This window comes from Raphanus sativus, chromosome 5 (assembly GCF_000801105.2).
Source record: "Raphanus sativus cultivar WK10039 chromosome 5, ASM80110v3, whole genome shotgun sequence".
NCBI classification, from domain to species: domain Eukaryota; kingdom Viridiplantae; phylum Streptophyta; class Magnoliopsida; order Brassicales; family Brassicaceae; genus Raphanus; species Raphanus sativus.
Window position 1 is genome coordinate 10004567 of NC_079515.1, and position 19203 is coordinate 10023769.

At 31.8% G+C, this 19203-nt stretch overlaps 1 protein-coding gene and 3 long non-coding RNA genes across 8 annotated transcripts; 2 read left to right on the forward strand and 2 right to left on the reverse strand.

Moving 5' to 3' along the window:
* LOC108857385 (uncharacterized) lies at window positions 1-2606 on the reverse strand. Of its 4 annotated transcripts, none has more exons than XR_001950350.2 (7): window positions 2217-2606; window positions 1884-1989; window positions 1599-1752; window positions 1354-1525; window positions 1161-1263; window positions 539-919; window positions 1-370 (listed from the first exon to the last, which is right to left on the reverse strand). It is a non-coding gene; the product is annotated as an uncharacterized LOC108857385 (long non-coding RNA). The 4 variants fall into 4 exon arrangements; XR_001950349.2 differs by having other exon boundaries at window positions 1-695; window positions 759-919; window positions 2217-2605; XR_001950351.2 differs by having other exon boundaries at window positions 759-919; window positions 2217-2604.
* Window positions 2607-6787: 4181 nt separating this feature from the next.
* On the reverse strand, window positions 6788-9069 carry LOC108859863 (uncharacterized). Its single transcript, XR_001950544.1, has 2 exons — window positions 8780-9069; window positions 6788-7097 (listed from the first exon to the last, which is right to left on the reverse strand). It is a non-coding gene; the product is annotated as an uncharacterized LOC108859863 (long non-coding RNA).
* Window positions 8110-14146, forward strand: LOC108861061 (uncharacterized). The gene is made up of 5 exons (XR_001950801.2): window positions 8110-8161; window positions 8266-8363; window positions 12760-13574; window positions 13652-13887; window positions 14019-14146. It is a non-coding gene; the product is annotated as an uncharacterized LOC108861061 (long non-coding RNA).
* A 1964-nt stretch (window positions 14147-16110) lies between these two features.
* Window positions 16111-19182, forward strand: LOC108856617 (pentatricopeptide repeat-containing protein At3g22150, chloroplastic). 2 transcript variants are annotated; one of them, XM_018630464.2, is made up of 2 exons: window positions 16111-18782; window positions 18886-19182. In XM_018630464.2, exon 1 carries the CDS (start codon window positions 16251-16253, stop codon window positions 18693-18695), a length of 2445 nt encoding a protein of 814 aa, XP_018485966.1. In that variant the 5' UTR covers window positions 16111-16250; the 3' UTR covers window positions 18696-18782; window positions 18886-19182. The 2 variants fall into 2 exon arrangements, with proteins under 2 accessions (XP_018485966.1, XP_056841937.1); XM_056985957.1 differs by having other exon boundaries at window positions 18890-19182.
* Window positions 19183-19203: the final 21 nt, after the last annotated feature.

Sequence of the window (19203 nt, forward strand, 5' to 3'; positions counted from 1 at the left end):
AGAGTCCATAACATCTTATAAAGATCTATAAATACTTTACAAAAATTTAATTAACATAAATTGGAAAGCACCCTTCAAAGTTATTTATGTGTCATAATCCTTCAAAGTCATTTATTCTCTCTGATTGCATTAGCCTAAATAAATATTCCATTTTCAAATGATATCATCCTTTTTTTCATTTCCTCCACTCTCAGCTTCGCAAGATGAGAGTCTTGTTTCGCTTGTTTTAGCTCTGCAATGACACTCCTCTGTTTTAACCGTTACATACCACAACCTGACGTTTTGCTTCTTACGCTATAACCACCTGTTTCTTGTACTCATGTATATCCTATTGTATCTTCTGAAGCTCTTGATCCACCGTCTGAGGTCCCTGTAAACAATCATATTAACTAAAGGTATAACGAACAAAACGAACCAAGAGCGTGTGACACAATGATTTTTTGTTGATGTTGTCAGTGAGTAGAAGGATCAGCCATGTGGGTGAACGTCATGGATGGAGTTCCACCATGACTTGCAAAAAGCACCAGCTTTCCTTTACCTCTATTTTTTTGGATTTTATGTGCTTTCCAATCTTCCAAACTTGGACACTGCAGGAGTATCGATCAAAACTGGCTGGTGGGAGACCCAAAACGTGGAAATCCAGATGCATGAAAACTCTTGGTGAACCATGAACTCTAAGACTGAGATCTTGGCTTCTGCTAGATGAGTCTGGATCGTTATAGAGATACAGAGGATACAGAGGAGTAAACAAAATTTACCTGAAGCATCATGACCAGCTGGTTTCTAAAACCACGTGTGAGGTGGGTCTCCATTTTCTGTAGATTCTAGGAACTTTCATATCTCCTCAATTACTTGTCGACGTAATTGAGCGTAAAGCTCTCTCAACTTCAGTAATGAGTCGAGTATCAATAATATTAACCTGACAACAACCGAGAGAAAAATTGAATACGGTACGGTGCAGTTAAGCAAAAGAGAGAAAAAAAGGTAAGATGCGATTAAGCAAAAGAAAAAAAATAAGTCAATGAATAACAGGGCGTGCCAATCATTATTCTGAATCAAGCAAAGAGCTAGAGCTTAGCAAAACCCTACCTTTCTTAATTAAAAAGAAACAAACTATAAAAGAAGACACATACGCGTCAGAACAAAAAGTGAAGACGTACTTAGAAAATTTGGTAACAGCCCAATCCACGTGGCTCGTGAGGAAAGTCCTTGCGATTAGACCAAATCCAGAAACTATGTTCAGAACACCAAGAGGAGACCTGCCTATCATAAATTTCAAGAAACATTGTTTACTTACGGCTTTTATTTTAAGAGCAACAATGATAAGTAGAAGATGAAAGGAACATTGATTACTTCAAGGAAAAGCTTTCCGTAAAAAGCAGTGAGGGGAGTTTGTTCATCGGTTTTGAGGACAATGGTGAGGAGAATGATCTGTCCAGCAACACCTTTCAGTTCATGCAGTGTCTGGCCATGATAGTTTCCATCAACTGGAACTGTTAATTAGTCCATCAATCTTATCCGCATCCTACACATGAAAGCAAACTTACTAATAAAAGCACGAAACTTTGATAATATCTCAAGTTTTTGATGTGGTATACCAGCATAGTAGCGAAACAATTTGGCAAGCACTGGAATCTCTGCTGTTTTGGCTTATTCATAAGTCTTCCCATTGTCCCATGTCTATATAGCTGTGAGCTCTTCACTGTGATTCTCAACCAAATATGTGAATCTCAACTTTGTCATTGACCTTTCCTGAAAACCAAACCAAGATCAGTCCATATCACATTAAATTTCTTAACATTCAAGACTCAAGAACAATATATAATGTTTAATGCACTAAATTATAAACGACCAAAGAACACACAGATTCCAAAGAACCAAACCTGAGCTTGAGCAGCCTAAAGTCACTGTCTACCAAGAGCCAAAAACTGCAGAAGTAGCGCCTCTGTCATCAATTTGCCAGCACGCTCTGACTTCATCACTTTTTTCCTAACAAAAAAAACAGAAAATTTAACAAATTTATAGACACGAATCAAACAATTACATGGGACTGAACCTCTGCAAAATTTGGAATACCTCTATGAAATTTTCAAACCCTATAATTGACCAAGAAATATAAAAACCAATCAATCTAATTAAATATATTAGGGTGAAGATAATCAGTGATGACAGTTTATATTGGAAATGGAAGGCGAGGGAAAATAAGGAGGACAAACTTTTCATCATTGAGGAGGATGTTAACCCATTTGCTCCCTTCTTTCTAGTATAGATTAGGTGCCTCCGTGAAACGAAGGAGAAGCGTGACCACCGGCTGCGATGAACCCGTCCGGCTGAAAGCTGATCGCCATGGTCGCGAGAATAAAATATGTTTGTGGATCTTGTTTGAGTTGCTCTGTTCATCATTGGAAGGTCCGATATTTATACTTGAAGATTCAGCCGGTTACTGTAGGATGGGAAGAGGTCGATTGAATGCTTCCAGTGAGAGGAGTGGATCAATCACGCAAAAACTTAGAGTTAAGAGCGGATTATTGGAAGGCTGAGACGTAACGAAAATCAGAACGTCGATAGAAGTTCCTGGAAATTATTTAGCAAAAAAAAAAAAAAAAAAAAAAAAGTTCCTGGAAATTAAGTCTGGGGAAGTCACAAGATTTATTGGGTTTAACAACAAAATTTAATAAAAGCCCATAACGAAAAGAGCGGATTACACAGACATCATTATATGGTGTGGCGCCACGTGTCGATAAAAGCCATTTTCACTTTGATGACGTGGACGCAGGAAAAAGCAGATATGTCTACTTTATTATTATAGAAGATAACAATTATTCATCATTTTGAGTTTATACCAAATTGTGATTGGTAATCGATGTTACTTTATTATAATAAAATTTTAATTAAAATCTACTACGCTGTATACACAGATATCACAGTGATATTATCATGTATTCGGTTACATTTGCTTTTTGTCACTATTCTACCCAAATTAATTTCTTTAGTTTTTACATATTTTTTCATTTGACTTATAAAATATCAAAAATAGTTTAAATTATTTAAATTATTTTTGTAACAAGTTAAGATTATGAAATCTAACAAATAATATAAAGACTGAAAATATCATAAATATTTACATGTGTAATGTGAATAATAAATTAAATTTTAAATCCAAAGTAAACCAAAAGTAAAACATTATTAATAAATTGACGATAACAAAACTGAAAAACTTAACTTATTTATTAAAAAATTATACAAACCATATTTTAGAAACATAATTAAAAACTAAAATAAAAAAATAAAATTAAAAATTATCTATTAGTTCAACCAATGGTTCAACCGGTAATCGGTTTTTGGATTTTAGCGAGTTTTTGCTGGTTTAACGGGCAACAGAAGAAGACCAATAGGCGGGTATATATACAATTTATATATATGTATATGATCTCTTTGAATACTATTATAGGTTTTTGCGGGTCGGGTATTATACAATGTTTTATCATCTAATTCCAAGTTTGAGGATGAGATAAATCCAGAGTTTCCATGTTTTTTTAGTAAGAAAACTGAAAAACCTAACTTATTTATTAGTTCAACCAATGGTTCAACCGGTAATCGGTTTTCGGGTTTTAGCGAGTTTTTGCGGGTTTTATTAGGTTTTTAAATATTAGTTTTTTTCACAAAACTCAAACCGTATTTATCTTAGGTCACCGTATTTATCTTAGGACACCAAATTTATCGGTTCAACCACGGGTCCAGATCGGTTTTTAAAACACTGAGTATGAGACTTTGATTTTTGGGTAGATTCCGAATCGTTTTTTTGGATACAAATATTTTTGACTAATTATGTTAAGTAACTACTAAGAAATATAATATGTTGTAAATTTTATGAATAAAGTTTAAAAACAATTTCTGAAATGTATATGACACAAGTGTATAATTATGAAACTTGACATATTTAATATAGTCACCAAAATGATATTAAATTAAATTAATATTAATTACAAATATAATTTAAAAATATAAAACTTAAATTTCTCAAAAAAATAAAACAAAAATAAGGATATTTTTGTTTTATATTTGTATTTTTAGTCAAATTTATGTTTTTTATATAGTATTTTTTTAAATGAATAATAAAAAGTTTTAATTAATCTATTCTATTAATTCTACAGCATGACCTATTAATAAAAGGTTGTGTCCACACTTTTTTTTTTAGAAAACTGATTTTTTTACAACTGCATGTATCAATACTATTAAAACACGAACATGACCTATTGATATATGTGTAGTCTAACTATTTTAATACAATTATTAAAACATCTTATTAATCATTTAAAAGAAATATAATACAAAAAACCACAAATATAAAATTTAAATTTCTAAAGAAAATGTAAAACAGAAAATAAACCCGCCCTTTTAAGGGTGGATCAAAATCTAGTTTATTATATTAAAACAAAAGTCACAACTTTGATTCATGTGTGATTTTGTCTTTTAAAATGGATCCTCACTAAAAATAGACCCTTAATAATATATCTATCTATATTAATACTTCAAAGTGTAATAACTCAACTTTATTTAATGTGTTTTGGTGTTAATTGTGATTAAATGTTAGTTTATTTTTGTTATTGACAATTTATTACAATGATGTTTTAATTTTGGATTGGAAGTTTAATTTATTATGAATTTTATGTCTTGATTCTTTTTAGATTTCATAACTCTTATGTTACATATTTTTTAAATACTTTAAACTATTTTTTAATATTTTGTATGTCAAATAAAAATACAAAAATGAAAACTAAAGTTAAGTATTTTCAATTTTTTAAAACATAAAATAGATATATATCCAAACTATTACTTTATGTTTGAAAACATTTAAAATATTAAATTTAGTTTTTATATATTTATTTTCATAGCCAATATATTATTATATAATAAAACTAATTCATTTACTAAACCGCGGTTCATCCACTTTGATCCAATGATCCAGAGACTCGGTAAATCGTCTGGTTCAATGTCCGGGTCGGGTTTTAAAACACTGGTTTATAGGGTTCTTTGTATTTGATGTTGACGATGGAGAATGGAGCCTCTACGATTATCCTTCTTTAACGCAATCGATGTAACCGTCATATAATCAATCTAGAAATTCTATTCATCCCACTCTAATAATGTTTAGTAATTGATGGCGATTCAAGTCCAAAAGAGTAACATTTGGTCTATTGGTATTGACACATAAATTCTTTGGTATCTTCCCATGTTACACTGTGCAAGGAAACCAATAACTTCTCTGATGCATGCTATCGGTGTTTACATTTTAAAAACCATGAACATGATTAATATACTCTTAAAATTAACTAAAAAAAGAATCATTACTTCTAATCTGAGAGAAATTTAATAACGTTGCCTGATTGCTAAAGTTATTTAAAATTAATGTAAACCACACACCACCCTCACCATTAATTCTTTGCACTACACTAACCATTTATTGTCAAAACCATTACTAAATGCAACAAGTCAGCAAGACCGAATGCCACAGATAGTTAGAAATTGTCTTTCTCATGATCATTATAGATCCTTTAACATCTCATTTACTAATTAACAAATTGACTTTTTACTAGGAAGATTTGGTGAAATTGTTACATTCCGGTTAAAATAAAACTTGTCCATTAAATAGAAGAGTTTAGGAACCATTTATAGTTTTTATATGAAAAACATATTTAGATTCATATTAAGATTCGTTGATATTCTAAATAAGGGTGAACAAACAAGAATTTTGTTATGAACACACACAAAATCTTCCATTATAGCAAAACTAATATAGAAAATAATTTCATGTTTATTATTTTAAGATACATTTTTTTTAGAGATTTTGAAACCAAAGTAACACATACAACTCACACCTCTATATTTTAAAAGTCAGCATGGTAATTTTAAAAATATATATTAGATACTCACCAATTATTTTACCAAAAATTGACACTTCACCCTTATTTTTTATAAAATTTATAAAATTTGAAACATATTCCATCTTTCTATTATTTGAACTAAATATATTAGTAAAAGTTTTATAGTTCATATATAGTTATTTTAATAATTAATAATATAAGTATGTTCTCTATATAAAACATCAACTTTGTTTTATGTTTAAATTCCAACTAAATTAATTTTGTTATGACTATCGGCTTTTTATTCTATTTTTATTAAATCGATTAGTAACAACCACTTATGTTATTACACTTTGAAGTAAACAATTTCAAACAAAATAGTGTTCTATGGTCACTAACCACTATCAAAAAGATTAGAAAATATCATTTTAATATATTTTTATTTTTATATTTAACATATTTTATTTGTTAAGACTATATAATAATTTATAAATTTATGTAAAATAACATACGAACCCGACGCGTAGCGCCGGAAAATCACTAGTCATTCTTATATACGAATCAACTCCTGAAAATCAGGCTTGGTTAACAGACACATATTTCAATCCTTAATGAATTATTCATATTGGATTATAGTAAAACATGTTTGCCACCTGCGAATAGAAATCATAATTTTCTTAGAGAACTTGATCAAGATAGCAAAAATTTAAATGCAATAATGGTGATTCACTAGCAACGAAAGTTCAACCCATCCAAACCATCAATGCAATAATGAAATCAATTCAATGCATAGTAACATTAAGATGATTAATCCTTTTCTTATTAATTGAGAAGCATTATTTAAGAGTAACCTTTGTTATGTATTTTAATTACAACAGTGCAATTTTGCTGATGTGTCAAACACATAGTACTTCTCAATCAAGTTATTTAAATCCCCTTTTATTACTAGAAAATTTACATGAAATGCCATTGGTCACACTATTTCGTCCCGCATAATTTTCAAAATGTCTATTGTTCACTCTCTTACTAACCGCCAATTTATTATACCATACGATTTTGGTTCTCACTTTATTTGGTCAGACCAACACCAATTTCAACTAGAGATTGTTCTATATTCACTTCTAATAACCGCCACTTTATTATAAAATACCAACTCGGTTCTCTATTTATTTCATCAGACCAACACCATTGTCAACTGATGGTGCTTCCGTGCATCCCAAACTATATTTGTACCTACAAAAAAGACAATTTTGATTTATTGTTTTGCACACTGTCATTATACTATTAAAAGTGTGTTATGTGCAAGAACACCATTCTATCTTCGACTGTTTCAGCCATTTATATTTGGTGAGCTTAAATAATTGATGCATTACAATGGTGATAGAATGGTAATTCCAAGCATTATAGACTTTCAGCCAGCCCCTAAAAAACAGTTAAATATATCACCATCTGTTTCAGTCATTTGTTTTATCAATATCATTAACATAACACTTGGTTTAATCCTTCGGAACAAAAACAAATTACCTTCCGGTTTACTTATATCAATTTGAGCCGATGTTTGATTTGGTTTTCAATTTTAAGAGTTGTCTACATTGAATTTCCTTAAACCTTTGTTATAACGGGTACATACATATAGGTGATTCGTATATGGCTGAGAGAAAAAGAAACATGTATAAATGTAGAAAATTTCTGGGTGCATACGGAATCTATGGGATAGGTAATTAATTTACTCTTGATTTGAATCATTCAAAAAATTAAATAGAAGGAATGCAAAAGGAATAATAATAATGAACGCGGATTACAAGGATTCGTTAGTTTCACTGTAGAAGGAATGTTAATAATAAGGACAAAACTTGGTTCCCAAGCTCATCGATTCGATTCATGAGCAAAAGTAAATATGGGATCTACCTTAACGATTTAATTGTCTCCTCTTTTGTTATTGTTGATTTAATAACACTTTCCTATATTGTATGAGTGAATTATGAATCATTTCCTATTTGACTATATTCAAAACTTTCCTATAAAACACTCCCATGAATTGTGGTGCATCTTTTGTTATTATTGATTTATAGTCAAGGCAGTATATATGGTAAATTATATTGTGATTTGGCGTTAATTAGAGAGTGATTGACAAGTTAAATCACTCCCATGAATTGTGCTAATATTATGAAAATTTACCTAGATCAGTGCTCTGGTTTTTAGCTATATAAGCCAAGCGTTTGTTAGCATAATTCATCAGAACTAAACCACAACATAATCTTTTCTAGAGCTAAAAACCACAGACGATTTTATGGTTGGTAAGTGATTAATATATTACAGAGATAAATATATATAAGTTGTAGTGTAATTTAAGTAATTTATGAAAACTAATGATATGTGTTTTTTATGATGAATCCCTTAGATGTAATCGGTCAAGTTGTTGAGGTGTCGCATATTGAGGTTGTGTCTGTTAATGGCAAATGACACAGAGAAGATTACAGTGGAGCTACGCAACTAAGAGTGAAATCTCCTATCTTTCTCAGTGAATTTTATCTATATATCTATCATTTACAATTTCTTGTAGCTAATTTTGTATTGTTATGGATTTTTAAAATTAATTTGACGCCTCTAGAATCCAATCGAATTTAAAAAAAGACTATACTTAAAAGTCTTGCTCGAATCAACTTGTTCAATTTTTTAAGTAGATTTGATTGGTTGTTCGGATTTACTTTTATAATTAATTTGTCTCCTTAATTTTTTTATGAAAAGTTCATTATAGCGTTGGAGATGTTATGTTTTCGTTATCAAAGTTTTTTTGTGGGTGGATTCAAACATAAGTTTTATTTTGAATGTGTTTCTATTATTATATAGTACATCCGTCTAATGTTAATAGACGATATGGAGTATAAATCTGAATCTAAGGTTGAATGACAAACCTGTATCCATTTTTGTCTGGGAATCATTCACCTAGAAATCACCAATCCCCGCGGCACTTCCCCGATGCCATTTGAAGACAATAAGTTGCAGATGTATCAAAGGATCGTCGGGGAAATTTGTTTTTATTTCAGTAAGATCGTTTGAAAAGAGAAAAAGGAATCAGTAATCGGAAACAATCGCAAGTAGGGACAAATAATAAGAAATGGATATTGGATTTAGTAAGATAACGTATTCTCACCTGGGTCCTTAGGTGAAGAGTAAATTGATTTCGTTAGAATCCTAAGCCCCATTTGTCCCGAGTGAGTTGATTTTTTCATGAGATAATTATTTAATTTATTTCTATATTATTAAGTGTTTCAAAAAAAAAAATCTATTTTATTACTAAAACTTATTTGTATATGTTCAATTTCAAAAAGCCCATCGTATCTGGTAGAATTGTTAACAATTTATATTTCTAATATTGGGCTCTACTATGTAACAAATTGTAACCCATATTTTAGAAAATAATTATTTGATTAATATGTTCAGTAACAACAAAGCCAATTGTAGGTAGTTTTTTTTAGTTTACAATTTGTCTAATCAATATTGGGTCTACTGCAACTACAAAATGTAATCCATATATCTGTAGCCCATATATTATCTACAAATATGGAACTAATTTTTAAAGATAATTATTTTGTTGATAGTTTGCATGTCCAATACTATTAAGGCTAATATTATTATTATTATATAATACAACTTAGATTATAATTTTATAGTGAAAATAGGTACTTTTCTTTTAAGCAACAAATTTTAAATATAAATATGTAATATTTATGTATTTTTTTACTTCGATCATTTGGAGTGGAAGTCTCATTTTGGAATGTGCAGCCTTTTATCTCCATATTGTCCAATATTGTGGGAATAGCTATCTATGTAAGGAGCACAAAAATGAATCTATGTAATAAAATACAATTGCCTATAAACTCTAATTTTCGTTTAGAATTTACTAACACTTGGACAAAAGATATCCATATATTTTTTATGCGTGTCAATTAATTTGTCATATACCTTATGCATTAAAAAAAAATTATAAAAATATTTTTTAAAAATCATTATGAAAAAGCAATACAATCCGATATACCTGCAATACTGAAAATTATTTAAATAAAATCTCATCATGCGCATAGCGCAGCTCTCATCCTAGTTAAATGTAAGTTGGAATCACAACAGGCTAATAAAATTGTCACGAACTTTCATCAATCATATACGTTTTCTACTAATAAAGAGCACTTTATATAGAAGAAGGAAGTAACATCTAAAAACAAGATGTTTTGAAAAACAATTACAGCAGCTGGTTTGATCAGTTACCAGAATTAAAATATTTTTTTTAAAAGGTATATACTTTCTCAGTCGAGACCAAAGCAACGATTTTTGCTGTCAAAACACATTAGTCTGACTTTTGAATTCATCTCTAAATATAGGTAATATACAGCTGATACATGCATTGAGGCTTGAGATCTGACAGCAGATCAATACAAAATGAAAATTTCACCAATAAATCCCTAAATATTATATTATCTCAACTTTTAACATAAGAAAAAAATAATTAATTAAATAACTTTGAATGTAAAATCGACAGATGAAGAAGATATATAGAACAACCGTTTGATAGACAGAGAAAATTCTGCTTTTTTATTAGCTATTGAAGTTTTTAAACTTCTTTCGGTGAGTATTGAAAAATAGAAAATATGAGATTTTTTTTATCACCGACAAAGGTAAAAAGTGATTGGTTTTTCCCGAAAAAATTAGTTAAGGCACAAATCTGTTAATTAATTAAATGGATTATGTTTGTATATAGTCTGTTTCATAACCCATAAAAGTTTTTTATAGTAATAATAAATTAAAATCTGCAATAATTTTAAAAACTAATATTAGATATTGAAATGTTGTAACTAAATGATTTTATGACTTTATCAAAAAACTAAAAAAACATTGGGCCACTTTATATGTTTAGAAATATTTTAAGGAGAATATAATTGTTAAATATAAAATCTTGCTCAAGTACAAATTTCAGGTACAACCATTGTTTAACTTATTTAGAAACATAAAACGGTTGTGTGAGACATTGTCAAATAAAAATTTCTTCATACTGTACACACTATAAAAATAATCAACAATTCATCCCGCAATTTTTATATAATTATGTAACAAATAACAGACCAAATAATTGAAACTTGATCATGTGATATTTTATATAATCAAAACAAAAGACTTGTCCGATCTATTTGTAGATAGAACAATAAAATAGTATCCGCGCTTTTTAAAGAATACTTGACCCATATGTATATTTTAAAGAATACTTGACCCATATGTATACTATTTAAATCTTTCAATCTTAACTTTAAAAATTATATAGTTCACTGAAAAATGTTTAGCTAAATTTATACACGAGATTTAAGTTTAGTTTTTGTTAACTTTTTTATTTTTGATAATTTTTATTATCTTTGGAGATGATAATATTTTAATATTTTTCAAATTCTATTTCTAGCTATTTATTCAATAATGAAATGCTAATCCAACAAAAAAAATATATAAGAAAAAACAAACACATCTGAAAGTTTGAAATAATCTATTTGATGGAGAACAAGTATACTCTAATACTATTATGTTTGAACAACCTTAAATATACTCGATAATATAAATCTATGAAGCTAAAATTTTAATTTCTTAAAAACTTTCAAAATTTGTGAAATATTACAATATTATTGGAGGTGACAATACAACAATATTTTACCGATCTTTATATATATTTTCAAGTTATATAATAAAATAATGATCCGAAAATATAGAACAAGATATAAATAAATGTGAAAGTTTGAAACAACATATCCAATAAAAAAACAAACGGAAAAAATATTTTGTTTTAAAAAGTGATATACACACCTCATCTATTATATTAATATATACCAATTTAGAATTAAAAGCAAAATGTTTATATAAAAATAAATGAAAACAAACATCCGTGCGGTTACACGAATCGAGATCTAGTAATTATTATATTAAATAAATGAGTACAAGTAAAAGGACCATGTATTAACAAAATATGAATACTTAAGGTATCTCCAACCCATAACACCATTTTAGTGTGAAAACTACACTATTTTAGTGTGGTTTTAGCACTAAATTTTTTTTCTTCTCCATCCACAACACCAAAATTCACACCAAATCTATATTTTTCATTTTTTATATTATTAAAATAATAATAATTATTATTATTATTAAATATATATAATAAACAAAAATTATTATGTAATTATATTGAACAAAAATATATCACACATAATTATTTTTTCAAAAATAAATATTACAATTTTAACATATAAAAAGATCAAAATAATAAATTAAAATAAACTGTTTCAATACATGTATTATATTGATTTAATATATTTATTTTACTATTTTAGATGTGTTTATTTTGTCATTTAATAATTATTAAACTAATATTTTACTAGTAAAAGTAAGTAGATAATATATATTATTATGAATAGTACGTGTGAACAGTGTTTGACGTTTTGCACAGTAACACACCAAATTTGGTGTGGTACTGTAGGTTTACACTAAAATGGTGTGATTTTTACAGTTGGGTTGGAAAAGTTTTTGTGTAAAAACTACACCAAAATGGTGTTTTGGAGTCCCATTGGAGATGGCCTTAATACTTGAGTTGTACTTACGAGTAACAAAATTTTAATACAGTGAAACCTCTATAAATTAATAATGTTGGGATTACACCATAACTATAATTTTTTATTAATTTATAGAAATTTTTAATTTATCGAGATAGTAACTGAATCAAAAACTTAATTTGAGAATATGAAATTATATTAATTTATAGAGATATTATTTATAGATTATTAATTTAAAGAGTTATTTGACTTTGACTTGACTACACCAAATACTTGTTTTTCTCAAATTAACGAATAATCTCTGGTCATGACAGATCCTCTCTTCGCCATGCTCAGCTCCACCGTCGTTGCCGTGCTCATCGTCGGAATTAAGTCACGCCGTCGCGTCTCATTGGCTCCTCCATGACAAGCTTTGTTCGTGTTCATCAATGGAGATATTTCTTCAATTTGCAAGATTGGTCCTTTAGATTTTTAGTTCTTTCTTTTCGGCCACAAGACTTCGAATTTGCAAATGCAACCTCATGAATTGAACCCAAACATTTTACAGTGAAACCTCTATAAATTAATAATGTTAGGACTACACCAAAACTATATTTTTTATTAATTTATAGAGATTATTAATTTATCGAGATACTAATTGAACCAAAAATTCAATTTAGGACTATGAAATTATATTAATTTATAGAGATATTAATTTATAGATTATTAATTTAAAGATGTTATACTGTACTGTGCAAAACAGACCTCCATATTTGCGCAAACCGTCCTTGAACTTCTGGATGTGAATATAAGAATATAAAAAATCTGTTACAATATAAGAATATACCTACATAAAACAATTTATATGCCATGAAAATCTTGACATTGTTCATAGATCACACATAAAATCCTCATACTGTATCTTTTTAACAGTAAATGAGGAACATAACTATAAAGTTGAATTACTTCGTAGAATCCCAAGTGGTGTGATTGTGGTTTTGTTTTCCTTGGATGGTTTTTATGAACTGTCTTTGGAGAACGTGGCAGAAGCAGCTCGATGTAAAAGTCTCAAACTTCTTTTGGATCCTTAATTTGTATCTCCCAAGCCACAACCTTCAGGTCCTAACAATTTTGGCTGTGATTTCTCAAGGTAGTAACGCCTAAGTTTGGTCTCATATGGTTTTGGTTTGTGAATTTGTAACAAGTTTAATGATTTTCTTGCTGTAGTTATGTCAAATGAGGTTGACTAAACTCAGCTCATTTGGACTCTGTTTAGTTGAAACAGAAGAAACGGAGCAGCAGCAAAGTCAGAAACTTCAAAGTGATGGCTCTCCAATTTGATAACAGCACAATCAATAGAGTTGAGTCTCTTCTTAAAAGACACAATTTGTGTACTGATACTCTTGTTATACAGTCCGCAAGCTATCTTCAAAGAGCCTTTACGTGGAGGCAATAACATTTTGGTATGGGTGTCATTTGACTTTGATAGTATATGCAACATTTTTTGTAGTTTCTCTTTTGATTTTTTCTACATATTTGGTCTGGAAGGGTCTTATGTCAAATTGAGCATATTGTGTCTTTGTGGTTGTCACAGATTGAAGAAAGGTGTTAGAAGGACCTTCAATCTGATAGCAGAGGTGGTGTTCGTGAGCAGATAGGCGGAGCAGTCGTAAGCAGAGAGAGGCATTAGCTTCGTTAAGATTAGATTTAGATTAGTTTTTGGTTTAATGTATTCTTATCTTACTTTATTTAGATTGGTTTTGTAAACCGGTTTCATTTGTAAACTGATTTTAATTAAATAAAAATTAATTTATTTTAAGTTTAAAATTAATTTGATTTAATATATGATATATCTATTTAGTTATTTATTTTAGTTTTCTAAACAAACGCTATTGCAATGTTCATTATATAATAGCAAATTATAAACACTGCTATCATATGTGTCGGATACAATAGTGTGTACGAAACTGCTATTATAAATGGAGGATCTATTATAGTTGGACATTTGGACTGTTGGAGTAGACATAGCGGTTCATAATACGCTATCTATGACATATGAGAGCGGTTTTTCGTGCTAAGAAATGATTTTTTTTTTTTGTACAGAGCAGAAAAGATACCTCCTTTACTCGATCTTCAAGAGACGCTTGTTCCAGAAGATGTGATATGAGGATCTGTTTTATTTCACGAATTGACTGAAATACAGGAAAAGAGTGATATATTTTTATATATAATAAGTTATTTACTTTTAAATTCTAAGGAACTATCAGATAATTTACCAATAATTATCATGTAGTTTGCAAGTAATTTACAAGTAATTTACAAGTTTAAATAATAAAACAAGGCAAATAACTTGCAAGTTGAGAAAACCATTTTTAGGAAAAGATGAAGGACATCTTTTGCTCCTCTCTCTAAACTCTGTTTTCTCTCATCTCTCTCTAATCAAAACTTAGTTCCGATCTTCATTGTTTCGGTTCTGGTGGCTTTCATAGCAACGAAACCGGTCCTCTCCTGTAAATTTCTTGTCTAGTTAGTCGGATCTTCGAAACTCTGTCGTTGTTTTATGCGGATTTAGCAACGGGTCTGTCGGTGTGAGTCTTATATCCTCGATGTGTTCTGGCTTGTCTTGCATGTTCTTTTGACGAGCTTGTTTGGGTTCTATGCTAGTTGGTTTGGGGTGCGGTTTCTCTGATCTTCTGATTCCTCTCTTTACTATCTCTAGATCCGGTTTTGTATCTTCTCTCTCGAAGGTGCGGGAGTTGTCTTTCGTTAGGCGCTGTATAGGAATCTCTCCTCAATCGGTGGTTCTTCTCGGTGACCCTATTGCAGATCCCTAACCAGTTTCTTATGATCTGTTGGTTCCGACATGGATTTGGAGTTGAAGGTTTAGTCGTGATCTCTTCCTCATCTTGTTGCGGCAATTACCTTTCTATGGTTTAGCAAGAATCTTATCGCCTCTTTGCTCATGAATGACTTAGTAATATCTATGGTTGTTTCAGTAAAGAGGGTCTTGGTTGCTCCAAAGGGAACTCACGGCTTCGACAGTTCAATGACTTGTTGTGGCGAAGGTGAAGTGAAAAGTTTGGTTTCAACCTTGGTTCAGTGTTCTTTTGCAGTTCTTGTTAAACTTTTAGTTGGTTCATTCCTTATGTTTAGCCTATTAGCATTGAATCTCTGTTGTTTATTTTGGTTGGTTTCGTATGTGTGGGCTTTACACTTCAGAAACTTTCATGTCGTTCGTCGTCTTATGTTTACTTCAAAAACAATTATATATAAACACATGCATATTTTGATTATATTTAAAGTTGTAAATGTATAAAGTTATATAATTATTATTCTAACATATGATTTGAGAGATTATATTCACATTATTAATTATATAAAATTATTACATAAAAGAAAGAAAAAACATTTATGACAATTATAATTTTTTTCCTTTACATGCAAAAAAATATATTTTACAAAACAAATTTGTATAGAATTTTAAGATTATTTGTATTAATCAAAAGAAATGAGATATCCGTAAGTATCCGCAAATATCCGTAAATATCTATGTATTTTTCGGATATCTGTTTTTCCGAATATCCGTATTTTTCTAAAGCAAAACAAATCGGAAAATTAGATATCCGTAATATTCGAAACAAATCATAAATACCTTAAAAAAACTCGGATATCTGATCCGTGCCCATGCCTAGATAGATGGATAACAAAACTGACAGTTGACAAAACAAACTGTTATCACTGAAGAAAGATGAGAAGATAAAAGGAGAAGAGAAGAGAGTCACTAACGTCTCTTCATTTCCTTCTTCATCATCATCTCTTTCGCCAAATGTCATCCCTACCTCTCCCACCACCCCCGCCACTTTCCTTCCACTCTCCGCCTCCAAACCAAACCCGCCACCACTCTTCCACCTTCACTCCCCAAACACCTTCCATCCGCTCCCGCCTCAGCAGAATCTGCCAAGACGGAAACCCACACCTCGCACGCCAACTGTTCGACGCAATTCCCAAACCAACCACCGTCCTGTGGAACACCATCATCATCGGCCTCATCTGCAACTCTCTCCCGCACGACGCTCTCCTCTTCTACTCCCGGATGAAAAAGACTGCTCCTTTCACCAAATGCGACGCCTACACTTACTCCTCCACCCTCAAGGCCTGCGCCGAGACCAAGAACCTCAAGGCTGGTAGAGCCGTGCATTGCCATTTGATCCGTTGCTTGCAGAACTCCAGCAGGGTTGTTCACAACTCTCTCTTGAATATGTACGTCTCTTGCTTAAACCACCCTCCCGGAAGCGAGTACGATGTGGTGCGTAAGGTTTTCGATAGTATGCGTAGGAAGAACGTTGTGGCGTGGAACACGTTGGTTTCTTGGTATGTGAAAACAGAGAGGTACGCGGAAGCTTGTAGGCAGTTTGCGATTATGATGAGGATGGAGGTTAAACCGAGTCCTGTTAGCTTTGTCAATGTTTTCCCCGCGGTGGCGAGTTCGAGAAGCGTTAAGAGAGCTAACGTCTTTTATGGTTTGATGGTTAAGTTGGGAGATGAGTATGTGAAGGACTTGTTTGTGGTGAGCTCGGCTATTTCTATGTTTGCAGAGCTTGGCGATGTTGAAGCGTCACGGAGAGTGTTTGATTCTTGTGTTGAGAGGAACATCGAGGTGTGGAATACAATGATAGGCGTTTATGTTCAGAATGATTATGTAGTTGAGAGTATTGATCTTTTTCTTGAAGCAATAGGATCGAAAGAGATTGTCTCTGATGAAGTGACCTTCCTCTTGGCAGCGAGTGCAGTTTCAGGGCTGCAGCAAGTGGAATTGTGTAGACAGTTTCATGGATTTGTGAGCAAGAACTTTCAAGAGATACCGGTTGTGATTTATAACTCGTTGATGGTGATGTACTCGAGGTGCGGCTCTGTGCACGAGTCTTTTGCAGTCTTTGTTTCGATGCGAGAGAGAGATGTTGTATCGTGGAACACAATGATCTCTGCGTTTGTGCAAAACGGCTTAGATGATGAAGGATTGATGTTGGTGTATGAGATGCAGAAGCAGGGGTTTAAGATTGATTACATAACAGTGACTGCTTTGCTTTCGGCTGCGTCGAATCTCAGAAACAAGGAGATTGGGAAACAGACTCATGGCTTCCTTATAAGGCAAGGGATTCAGTTCGAGGGGATGAACAGTTACCTTATTGACATGTATGCTAAGTCAGGTTTAATAAAGATCTCAGAGAAGCTTTTTGAGAGAAGTGGCTATGCTGAAAGAGATCAAGCTACTTGGAACTCTATGCTTTCCGGGTACACGCAGAATGGACACACAGAGGAGACGTTTGCTGTGTTCAGGAAGATGTTAGAACAGAATATCAAACCCAATGCCATAACTGTGGCATCGATTGTCCCTGCGTGTAGCCAAATAGGTAGTTTCGACTTAGGCAAACAGCTCCATGGTTTTTCTATAAGACAATACTTGGATCAGAATGTTTTTGTTGCTTCCGCGTTAGTTGATATGTATTCAAAGTCAGGAGCTATACAGTACGCAGAAAACATGTTTTACCAGACGAAAGAGAGAAACTCTGTGACATACACCACGATGATATTGGGCTATGGTCAACATGGAATGGGCGACAGAGCTATCTCGCTGTTTCGTTCAATGGAAGAATCTGGAATCAAACCGGATGCTATCACCTTTGTTGCAGTGTTATCAGCTTGCAGCTATTCCGGTCTAGTGGATGAAGGTCTCAGAATCTTCGAGGAAATGAAAGAAGTTTATAACATTCAGCCTTCCGCTGAGCACTATTGCTGCGTTACAGACATGCTAGGGAGAGTAGGCCGCGTTGAGGAAGCCTACGAGTTTGTTAAAGGGCTTGGTGAAGAAGGAAACATTGCTGAGCTATGGGGTTCAGTTCTGGGAGCTTGTAGACTACACGGTGAGATTGAGCTTGCTGAAACTGTTTCAGAGAAGTTAGCTAAAGTGGATAAAGGAAAGAACTTTTCAGGATATCAGGTTTTGCTCTCGAATATGTATGCCGAGGAGCAAAAATGGACGAGTGTTGATAGGTTGAGGAGAGGAATGAGAGAAAAGGGTTTAAGGAAAGAAGTTGGTCGTAGTGGGATTGAGGTTGCAGGTAATGTAAATTGTTTTGTGTCTAGAGATCAAGATCATCCTCAGAGTGATGAGATATATGATGTGATTGAGGGTTTGGCTAAAGATATGAGAGGGGATTCGTATCTGACAACGTTCCCAGTTGTTAGTCCAAGTTTGGAACTAGAGGAGTGAAGTTGAATGCTAGTGTATCTTTAGCTCTCACAGAATAATGAGAGGAGATTTGTTGAAAGGTGAGATGATTCAAGGCCTTAAAAGCGGGTAAGCATGCAAATGTCTCATCTCTTTGCTTTTTGAAGCTCTTTGTTGGTGACATTGAAGCAGTTCTCTATGGTCTTAAACACTCTTTATTCATTGTCTTCAGCAAGTGTTGGGATCCAGTAGCAGAGAATCTTTTCTCAGCGAGACATTAGACAGGAGATGGAGGTTTTAAACCATTGGAAGACAATTCAAGTGAGATTCTAAAACCATTATTTGACTCACATTGTTCACTTTGGTCTTTGTACACATTCCATTAAGCTGATCATGAAGAAGTCAGAGAAGAAACTGGGAATAGAAATGTAAATAATAAACATAAAACAACACTGTTGTAGTTTCATTTCTATCATCTTGACTCTAGGCATCTTCTCTTGTAAACATTATTTTTATAATTATTTTCACTTTCCATAAGCCAAGATAAAAT